General features: G+C 36.1%; 2 protein-coding genes across 2 annotated transcripts in view; one reads left to right on the top strand and one right to left on the bottom strand.

The window, feature by feature from the left end:
- Positions 1 to 4,736: 4,736 nt before the first annotated feature.
- LOC581392 (swi5-dependent recombination DNA repair protein 1 homolog) lies at positions 4,737 to 6,865 on the bottom strand. The gene is made up of 2 exons (XM_781396.4): positions 6,722 to 6,865; positions 4,737 to 5,488 (listed from the first exon to the last, which is right to left on the bottom strand). Exons 1-2 carry the CDS (start codon positions 6,863 to 6,865, stop codon positions 5,309 to 5,311), a joined length of 324 nt encoding a protein of 107 aa, XP_786489.2. The 3' UTR covers positions 4,737 to 5,308.
- Positions 6,866 to 9,311: 2,446 nt separating this feature from the next.
- Positions 9,312 to 11,434, top strand: part of LOC100893839 — a 49,937-nt gene continuing 47,814 nt past the window's right edge. The window contains exon 1 of the mRNA XM_030985418.1: positions 9,312 to 9,685. Within this exon, the coding sequence (XP_030841278.1) occupies positions 9,577 to 9,685 (109 nt within the window). The 5' untranslated portion in view covers positions 9,312 to 9,576. The remainder of the gene's footprint in view (positions 9,686 to 11,434) is intronic.

Below are 11,434 nucleotides of genomic sequence, written 5' to 3'. Positions count from 1 at the left end.
CCCTTTGCGACCGACCCAATAAATCTTGAAATCTATGGTTGGCTTTTTAATTTTTTTTTTTTTTTTTTTTTTTACCGCTATTTAGAATAAAAAAAAACTGAGAAATATCAGCCCAAAGAGAGAGTAAAAAAAAGAGAAAGATTTCCGACTGACTGACCCATGTTTTGGCACCTATAGGGCAATACAACATCTTTTTTTTTAGGCCCTATACATCCTCTTTATGTAAAGACTTGGTAAGTTGAAATGAAATGCAAATAGAATATTTATTGTCCATTTGAATATTAATTTTTTACTGGTACACAAATTAATTTATGCCATAACATGTACCTACATCCTACTAAAGTGGAATGAAAATTGGGTGCCTATCCCTCAATGTATCATCAAAAGAAATGGAAAAACTCCCTCTCTTGTTTTGTTTTTTAAAGTGAAGTTCTTCAAGAGTCATTAATGGTATCTCTTTTTCAGATTCAGAAACGTCACATAACCATTTCTCTGCATCTCTTTGTTCTTGTTCCTGGCAATATTACTTTCACATGTTGCCAAACATCACTCACCCCCCCCCCCCCCCTTCTCTCTCTCTCTCTCTCTCTCTCTCTCTCTCTCCCTATGCGGTATATCATTCTGATGAAAATATTTCATACACCACAGTCTACAATTTCACCATCTCTATACTAATAATACAATATTAACTTTTGATGTGTGTTCAGCTAGCTATTTTTTATTTATATTATGTGAAGTGCAAGTACAATGGAACCTCATATCAAACTCCTTGAGACCAATGAAATGACCTTGGTATCATTACATCTTTAATGTATCAGGGCTTAAAATAGAATACAAAGGATGGTGGCTGGCAAAAGCAATCTGTTAAAATGAGAGTTTGTTTGTAATAACAATTCTATATATACAGAGGTTCCCTAGTATAACATTCAAAAGGAGGCAAAAATGACTCAATTAATAAAGAAGAAACATATACCCATTTTCTTTTGTACATTAATTTCATTCCATTCAATTCTGAATCAGAATACTTGTACGTAGCATTTACATCTATATTCAATTTTGGGAATGGAAATATTTACGTAAATAAATCTAAACACACTTTGCAATATAATTTTTCATAATTTTATTAACACAAGAGGTATATACCAAAATGTTTCACATTACACTGCATATAAAAGATGAATTAAGCTGGAAATTCTTTAAAACACATATACATGTAAATAAAGCTTAAGGATTGCAACATTTAACAGGCAAAACTAATTATACATGGCGTTTTAGTCTGCTTATAAAAGAAAGGTAATTTCCTTGCTATCATTCTTTGGGTCTCTAGTAATTGAAATGTAGATAAACATGAATGCAGTAATTGCATATTGTATTTTCTTGTGGCAAATAGATCATATATGGTTTCGCTCGTTTGTCCTCGTCTGTTTATGTAAATGCCCAATTAAAGCCAACTGCCCACTCCATGATTCGACTACGATCCCGTTTTGGAAGACTAGCAATGTAATATTAACATCGTTTAATATGAACACATACCTGTTAAAATTCCACAGCAAAAATGTGGAATTTCCAAATCCAAAACGAGGAATAAAGTTTATTTTACAAGCTTTTAAACAGATATTATCTTGAAAACGAGAGGAATATAAGGTGCAAACTATAAGTTCTCAGGCAGAAATGTATGAATCATTCCTTTAAAATAGAAATGTTTGGCGGCTACATGCATGAGAACATTATCTTAATGATCAAAATACTGAATAATCATATGATTCATAACAATTTGAATTTGTGGTCTGCAAGTTTCTGTGAAAGAAAAGCAAAGTTAGCTCTGAATCATAGTCAGCTCAGACTTGTTATTGTCTCTGATTTGGCCTTCATTCTGACTAAAAGGCAGATACGATAAACTCCAATTGTTTACATTCATATAATTATTCAGAACCTCAGTCAGGATGATCATTTTGCTAAAATTTCCTTCTACAATAAAAATTAAAAAAATCAATTTGTTTGAAAATTGGATCGCAGTCGGATCATTAGGGCGCAGTGGGCTTAAGAAATTATACCATGAAGAGAGAAATGGGTCATTCCATGTCAAATCACCCAAAAAATCTGAAAATCTTAACCCGACCATTTTTGATTTTGATGAAACTTAGTATACTTGTTGAGTGTGATCTCACAGCACCAAATCCAAAATTTTAGGTCAATCGGGTGAGGGGTTTGGGAGATACGGCCCACCAAATTTTGAGATTTTTTCAAAAATGGGGGTGGCGGGCCTACCTTTGAACCCTTGTATCTCGGGACCTAATGGGTCATTCTTCACAAAATTTGTATTGTTTTAAAGGGTATTCAATAAGGATTCCAAATCTGCCGCCATTTTGAAGATTCGTACATGTTGGGGTACTTTGACCTCTTGACCTCAGATTTGACCTTGAAATTGACCTTGTGGATCACGTAACTTTTACAACATTTTTCATGAAATGTAATCTCTGACATGTTCACTAAAACATATTAAAGTTTCAGAGATATAATATTTTTTGTTTTGGAGTAATAAGGATTGAAAGTATCCATGCTCACAGATATTCACAATAAACCCTATTATACTGTATACAATACATGCAATATGCACAGTACAACATACATCTTCCACATGTTTTTTTGTTTTAGGCATATCCATCCTAAATGTCAGCAGTACTTGAATAGAAATAAAATGACAAGTTCATATAGGCCTAAAGGGTTAACAGGATGTACATGTATGGCTTTAGACCTCTGAGTCGGTTCTAGGATAATTACCCCCTGGAAAATTCACCCCCTGAAAACTACCCTCTAAGGACAATTACCCCAGAGGTCAATTACCCCCCCCCCCCTATTCGTTAAAGTGGAAGTCCAAACTGATAATAAGGTGGTTATAATCAAAGCAGATTTATTTTTTGGGGTATATTATTCTTGAGGGGTAATTTTCCCGGGGGGGGGGGGGGGGGGGGGGGGGGGTAATTGTCCTAGGGGGAAATTGTCCGGGTGTTGATTGTCCTCGGGGGGGGGGGGGGGGGGGGGGACAGATTGTCCTAGGAGGTAATTTTCTGAGGGGTAATAGTCCTCTGGGTGTGATAGGGGGAAATAGTCCTTGGGGGGTAATTGTCCTCAGGGGGGGGGGGGGGAATTTCCTGAGGGTTAATTTTCCAGGGGGGGGGGGTAATTATCCTAGAACCGACTCAGAGGCCTAAAGCCATACATCCTGTTAACCCTTTAGGCCTATATGAACTTGTCATTTTATTTCTATTCAAGTACTACTGACATTTAGGATGGATATGCCTAAAACAAAAAAGCATGTGGAAGATGTATGTTGTACTGTGCATATTGCATGTATTGTATACATTATAATAGGGTTTATTGTGAATATCTGTGAGCATGAATACTTTCAATCCTTATTGCTCCTAAACAAAAAATATTATATCTCTGAAACTTTTACATGTTTTAGTGTACATGTCAGAGATTACATTTCATGAAAAATGTTGTCAAAATTACGTGATCCACAAGGTCAATTTCAAGGTCAAATCTGAGGTCAAGAGGTCAAAGTACCCCAACATGTACGAATCTTCAAAATGGCGGCAGAATTGGAATCCTTATTGAATACCCTTTAAAACAATACAAATTTTGTGAAGATTGACCCATTAGGTCCCGAGATACAAGGGTTCAAAGGTAGGCCCGCCACCCCCATTTTTGAAAAAATCTCAAAATTTGGTGGGCCGTATCTCCCAAACCCCTCACCTGATTGACCTAAAATTTTGGATTTGGTGCTGTGAGATCACACTCAACAAGTACACTAAGTTTCATCAAAATCAAAAATGGTCGGGTTAAAACCATTGGGTGATTTGACATGGAATGACCCAAATATACAATGTGTACCGTATTCAGTAACTGATTTAATAAAAAATTGGAATAAACCTACCATGGCTTTAGAATATATTTCAAAAACATATTTTTAAACTTTAAAAGAAAAACATATTCTCATTATGCAGTGGATCATGTGGGGGAGGTGGCATTCACCTGCAATGCCATATGCTGGATATACTATGTCTCATCTAAACAAATATATCAATATACCTGCCAAGTGCTGACATTCCCAAGATATATTATTAAAAGTAAATGTTTGTACAAAACACCTCCATCTCTTTTTCCTCCACCAGGAGTGTTGAGCTGTATACATAATTTTCAGATTCAGATTGAATGATATAGATGAATTCTTTCATCATAGCAACCAAGAAAATGGATAATTATGATATTTTTTAATAATAATTATTAAAAAGAAATAACACCTGATGGATGAGATGCTCACAAGATATACAGCAAAGAGTACTAGATGTTATGCATTTGATTGATAACCAATGAAAAAAAAAGAAACTTTATCCTTCATCAGATTTTCCTAAAACCATCACAGATCCGTTTCTCTCTCTCTCTCTTTTTTTTGTTGCCAGCTTTTCAAAAAAAATCGCGGTCCTACTACCCCTTGGTAAGGAGAATGTCTCCTTATCTTCATCAAAGTTGATGACCTTGATGAAATTGACCGAAGACAGCTTGGGTTCTGGAGGCTTCTCATACAGTCTAAGGATGGATTAAAGGGGGTGTAGCATGACAAGACTATGTGTCTTCCCCCTGGACGACGCGACCGATGTATTCATGTGCTTGCAACATATACGCGAAACCGAAGCATGAGGAGAACTTTGGTCTGTTTTGTGAATGCCAGCATGCGCTGATCGTTAATCAAGTCCATTTGTTTACGTGCAGTTGTCCAAAATAAGTCGTAGACGGCGTTAACCAGTATTTGCCATGCTACACCCCCTTAAATGCTTCATCTTTGAATCTTCTTGTCAATCAGCTCTTAATAGAATTGCTGTCCCAGTAACTTTCCCATAGAAAATACAAAGAAACATTCAGGAGCATATCTCTACTCCTCTTTATCAAATTTGATGAAGTCTTTATCCGTCTCTGTCCACTACAGCTGTTGATGAAGTCGCCTAGAGATGGCTCATGTTCTGGATGTCTCTTGAAGTCTAAAGACAATGGATCGTTGATCAGCTCTTACTGAAACCACTGTTCCTACTTTCCCTTAGAAAGAAGGAAGGAGTTATCAGGTGCATGTCTCCTCCTCTTCATCAAATTTAATGAGGTCTTTGTCCAGTCTGCAGCTGTCGATGAAGTCTCCTAGAGATGGCTCATGTTCTTGATGCCTCTTGTAGTCTAAAGACAATGGGTTGTTGATCAGCTCTTACTGGAAACCTCTGTTCCTACCTACTTTCCCTTAGAAAGAAGGAAGGAGCTATCAGGTGAATGTCTCCTCCTCTTCATCAAATTTGATGAGGTCTTTGTCCAGTCTGCAGCTGTTGATGAAGTCACCTAGAGATGGCTTGGGTTCTGGATGTTTCTCGTACAGTCTCAATATGGATGTCTGACATCCTTCCCTCCACTTCTCTATCAGATTTTGAAGTGCTTCCAGGTCATTCTGTTCAAATGATAAAAACAATCAAATCAATCAAAATAAAAAAAAGTGTAAAAGGGTATACCGAATTTTGAAATAAACAAATCTTGATGCAACACATTGCAACCGACATATTTATAAATTGTGGATTCAGAAAGAAGCAGGAAAATATCCCTCAGGAATATGTTTCTTTCATAGAATATCCACAAATTCACAAATCAAGCTACGTGAGTGTATTTATTTCTGACCCTTATTACCCTGACACTTTGCAGCTATAATTTCCTTTGTGTTAAAGTAAATAGATAAAATAAAATAACTTTGTACAGTAGCAGCAGGATGTTGGCAAGTAGAAAGTACAAACCATGTTCCATATACTGTTATATATTATAGTGGTTCCAAGTACAAACAAAATAAGTCATGGTAACTTTTGGTCCATCAACAGGGTTAGATGTCTATAAATAAATACCATATTTTTAAAAAGCCCTAGTTGAAACAATGCTATCATAAAATTTATGTTAAAGCCTATATGTGCACTAGTTTGGCCAGGAGGGATTAGACTTCCCTGCGTGGTCACTGACAGGTGGTTATCTTATCAAGACAGCTCTCAATTAACATAAGAAAAGGGGGACCATGGGGGGCCAACAGGTACCGGTACCTCTTTAATAGGCATTGTTTGCTATATAGAGGCAGCTAGTAGTGCAGTTTTGGGAAATTGTGAAAATCTGGTGGATAGTGATTCTTGACAATTTTGATATATTTGGATGTATTATAAGCAATAGAAAATTTAACCCCTAAAACAACTCTGCTTTCGAGAAAAATTGAATATAAAAATTTACTGGAGCTCCCTGTAAATTTTGATAAATTTCAAATAGCGCCTATGGCCGTACGATGGTAGCTGCGACCATGAAAATCTCAGAATATGTAGTTGTGATATATAATTTTCAAACAGGAATAGCTAATCGGTCGATTTTAGCCAAGAAACATTGTTTTATAGCTTAATTAATATCTTTACCTTGAGAGGGAGCTATACAAAACAAAAAGTTTATTATTTATAATTTCATAACTTAAGACTCGATTTCAACCTCGACAACGATCACTGAATATTGTAGGATGCATATTCTTCCAATAAGTTCATTTGAACCAAATTCATGACCTGATACCAAAACTTTCTATTACCTTTAAGGAAACTAGTCCTACAAACAAGATACAAAATAGTTAATTAGATTGGGGGATAACCTAGAGCAAATTTCAAATCACCTTTGACCTGTACATCTTGACCAATTTCAGCTTTCTACACGTCTCCTCTTTCTCTGCAACCTGTCTCGTCAACTCTTTCCTATTTAGATCCGCTTCTATGATCTTTTCCTCAACAGATACCTTGCTGTCGCTCTCCTCACACATGTTCTTTGAGTTCACAGATGTTCTGCAAATTGGCAGCTCTTGGTTCAGTGGAACGATCTTGTACAAATCAAACAGAATGAAGTATACTCAAAATAGTATACGGTAGTCTACAACATTAAAACTAAATTACATATTGGGTGAAGTCATTGCAAATTGATGTTTTTTTTTCACTGCAGCAAAATACATTCTTGGGAAAGAAGGCATCAAGAATAAAAGAAAAGAGAGGGTATGTAAGAGAGAGAGAGAGAGAGAGAGAGAGAGAGAGAGAGAGAGGAGGAGGAGGAGAATTAAAAAGTATACCGGTATTCATCATGATCATTTATATTATATTAAATGTACATGTACACTAAAACAGGGCCCTGAGACTAAATCAGAAAACGAGGTTGAACAAAATTCAGACAAACATGAAGTATGTGTTTACAATTCACATGTATTTAGTTAAGTACTTCTGATTGTCAAATATATTTTGTTCCTGTGAAATTACTGTGAAGCAAGATTGTAAACATAAATATAAACTATTATTACCCGTATCAGACATCTGAGCTGGTCATTTACAAAACCGTATTGCCCTAGTTTTCACTAGCAGTGGGAACTGAGGGGTATATTCTTTGTATTTTCCTTGGTCTCCCTGCGCGTATTGACTTTGCGTGTAGAGACGAGTGAAAATATACCTTGGTATTTTCCACGGTCTCGCATTTTCATTGCGCATCTATTAATATTATGCGTACGAGAACCTGCGCACTTTGCGCGCACTGTATTGTGACGTAATAATCAAACCAAATACACACTGTTTGTAGTGTATCAAAAATTTTGTCAAGCACTGGATGCAAAGTGTTGGTTTGACAAAGTTTGTTCAGTTCTTGAGATTGTCATGGTGGATGTCTGTATTTGCTCTAGATGTCTGATTTGGATAACAATAAAAATATTGACTGGCTTTACTTTCGGGGGATATCAGAAATATTGACCGCGCTAAGACCATATTGCCCTCGTCTTTCGACTCGGGGCAATATGATCTGAGCTTGGTCAATATTTCTGATATACCCCTCAAGGCCAGTCAATATTATATAATTATTATATGGACACAATAAAGAAATGAAATGAAATGAAAGGAAATGATCAACACAAGCAGCTATGGAAAGTTAATTATCCAGGTCAGGCCCAGCTCATGCAGTCTTCTGTATGCAAATAAAGTTTAATGCATTATGCATGTCATGTGACTGTGGTAAGTACTGTACGTTGCAAGGGTTTTTGCAGTTCTGTGTTTTTTTGCATCCTAATTCATAATTTTACAATATACCCATACCATACATGTACATGTACATGTGTCCGGACATGTTGGTCATCTGGACTCATACCAAAACTGCGTCTTTAGAACAATTTCTTTCATAAAATATTGCATGACCCAAACTCAAGTTTATCTATCTAAGTGTCCAGAAACCAAACCCAACTTCAAACTGACATTTTTTCAACCCTCCCCAACAGAGGTGGTGCCATTATAGAGTCAGACGTAGCGTAGCATCAAGGGGAACATCCATTGATCATATTATTCATACTAGACTGTATCTTTTGGTCTATACAATTCATAATGTCCATGTTCTGCATAACTGCATATGCATATGAGGTGAAAGGAGCAATATTATACATGAAATGATTAAGTCATGAGAGCAAGACCAACGCTCGATTGCCCCACACTGCATCGCCTAGTTTTAATCATCACAATTTTTATTGCGATAAACTTTAAAATCCTAATCATAAACCTTTCACAGACACCGCATGAATTTGGCTCCTACCAGTTAACCGATTTAGAACATCTTAGGCCATGTAAAATTGATTACATGTTGATCGTCCGGATTTTTTGAAAAAGAGGAGGAGGGTGTACCATGTTATTTGATATTTGATATTTCAAAATGGCCGCTCAAAATGGCCGCTCGGTACATTTTCCCCGACAGTCGAGGCTATTTTTTTTCAAGATGGCCGCCGACAATTTTTTTTTTTTTTTAAATCAGAAATAGAGCCATTTTAGCAGTGTTTTTCATGTTTTTTTTCTTTCAAAAAAAAAAAATCAAAAAAAAAAAAAAAAAAAAAAAAAAACAAAAAAAAAACAAATAACAAAAAATAGGAGGCGGCCCCCAAAAAGGAAGCGGGCGGGGACGATCAACATGAAATCAATTTTACATGGCCTTAATTCAATTAAGATGAATTACTTATTGCTTACATTCTCTTGAATCTTTCAAATGATGCCTTACTTGACTTACACGTATCGGCGTCCAGCTTAAAGTTAAAGCAAGTCTCTCCGATCCAGCTTTTCCAGCCGATCCAGCTTTTCCAGCCGATCCAGCGGGCGCAAACAGCTAGTGCAGTGCACAGCCAGGATTCTGACTGTCTGAGCTGCAGTGTTGCGTTCCTCAACCCTGATATCGACGATGGTTGTTCCGCTGACTATAAGTCTGGCTGGGCTCCACTGCCCAAAAGATTGACAACTCTCAGTTTTATCAAACAATTCCCCGGACAAGACGATTATTTCTGTACTAAACGAGTCGTGAGAGTAGATCCCGGTCCAGTTCCCAATACAAAATTACCGCGCGCTGTATTTTTCGCCGGTGGATCGCGTATCAAAAATTAGAAAGGGGTGATTCCCGCGAGATGACGTCATGTATACAATCATTCACGGAGCTATGACGTCGGCCTATTAAAATACTGAACTCATATTTATGAAAATGGCCGTGTATGCGAAGTGTGGCAATCAACGCTGCTACCAAGAACGAAAACAGCTGCGAAAGGAGCTTGAACGGGGCAGGAAAAACCTCATATCATATATCGGTGAGTAGATCAAACATTACTGATCATTATCGGACCATTCGATTAAATATTGTCGTGAGGAACACGTAACGTTTCGGGGTAATTTACCGGCGAATTTGGCAGGTCCATTGTGCAGGTCCTCACGCTTGTAAAGCAGGCAAATGTTATTTTTGCCCGCTGAGAATGCCCCGTCCTTTCAGACCCGCATCACGTTTCACCCGATACAGTTAAATCCCCGCTCAGGCATTGTTTCCCAGAATGAAAGCCACCATTTTGTTTTCTTTGTGTCGTTTTCACTGGGATTGGATATTGGTTTGTGCTGAATTGATCTCTCAGTTTAGAAGCTGTATTGAGATTGGATAAGCTCATACAGCCTTTCGAAGGATTTCTTTAGTTAATTGATTTGTTATGCTTATTATTGACTTGCAGACAAAACAGTTTGGTTTTGTCTACATCCGACTCTCTCTGGTCAAATATTAATTATGCACATGAGTTTAATTGCATTTTGGGTTAGACTAGTTAAACTAGGTCTATAGTTATATAAAGTTAGACCACTAGCTATGTGTAAATTATGCTGATTTGTTCACAACGTGCTTGTTTTGGCCCTTTAAAGTTTTGGGAAATTTTCCAGACATTTATAATGAATTTAATAGCCTAATAATAGTCTACAGATCATTGCTGTAGGCCTACTGTAGTCTGTAGTACTAGTAGAGTTTGAAAGTGCATTAACGCATGTGGTGTGAACTGTGATGTAGATAAATAAAACAAAAGGAAAACAACATTCTTAACTTTTCATTGTTGAATTCCTATAACTTTATAACTAGGAGAGGAATAGGGACCTGGATATTTTTAATTTTTTTTTTTATCTGGAACTGAAACTTAGTTTTAATTCCTTGAATTCTTTCACAGTTTTGTTAATAGAATTTTCATTGCTGAAATGGCCATTAAAAGAGGAATGGATCAGGATAAATTGTATTACTTTTATTTGGAAATGAGAGTTGGTTTTAATCACTTTCATCAATTAGATTTGTACATGTAAATTGTATGTAAATACTTGTCACGAACTTACAAATATGCAATATTTTATATTTTGAACTATTATTATTGTAATATTTCTTGTTGATTGATGATTTTAACTTACACGAAGATGGATGTTTGTTGACTCTAAATATATGTCTGGTGGTGGGAAATGGATGGATTTCGTATTTTGAGTGTGTGTACGTACGTGTGTTGGTTACATGATACATAAGTGTAACAATTTTGGCCAAATTTTACAATATAAATAATGAAATAAATATATATTATAGTATTGTAATTTATTTATTCTGGAAAATTACAAGAATTTTTTTTATTTAACCTCTTAAAAATAAACATTTATAACAACATTAATGAAAGAGCCTGAATTGTAAATCCAATATGGCAGCTTCCATGAATCTTAACTTTACACAACAACATCGGACAAATATTGACTAAATAATCAATTAATGACAAATTGAAATCAAGATTCATGTACACTTGCAAATAAAACGCGATTAAGGACAGGAATATGAATGTAAATACAACTTTTCATTACGTTTTTTTTATACAAATTGCACCTGTCTTCTTTTGCTGGTTGTGATATCATAAAATATCCTAAAGTCTCTACCTCCATGGTACATGTACATGTATAATGCATTTTGATTTTTGAAATAATTAATGCTCGGTAATTTCACTAAAAATTAATGAAGGCATATCATCCCTATTCCTTTACCACTTTACACTGTAAGTAAT

The sequence above is a fragment of the Strongylocentrotus purpuratus genome, unplaced genomic scaffold, assembly GCF_000002235.5.
Source record: "Strongylocentrotus purpuratus isolate Spur 01 unplaced genomic scaffold, Spur_5.0 spur5_scaffold_15, whole genome shotgun sequence".
Lineage (NCBI taxonomy): Eukaryota > Metazoa > Echinodermata > Echinoidea > Camarodonta > Strongylocentrotidae > Strongylocentrotus > Strongylocentrotus purpuratus.
The sequence above is the reverse complement of the archived record's forward strand: the minus strand, read 5'-3'. Positions and strand labels throughout refer to the sequence as shown.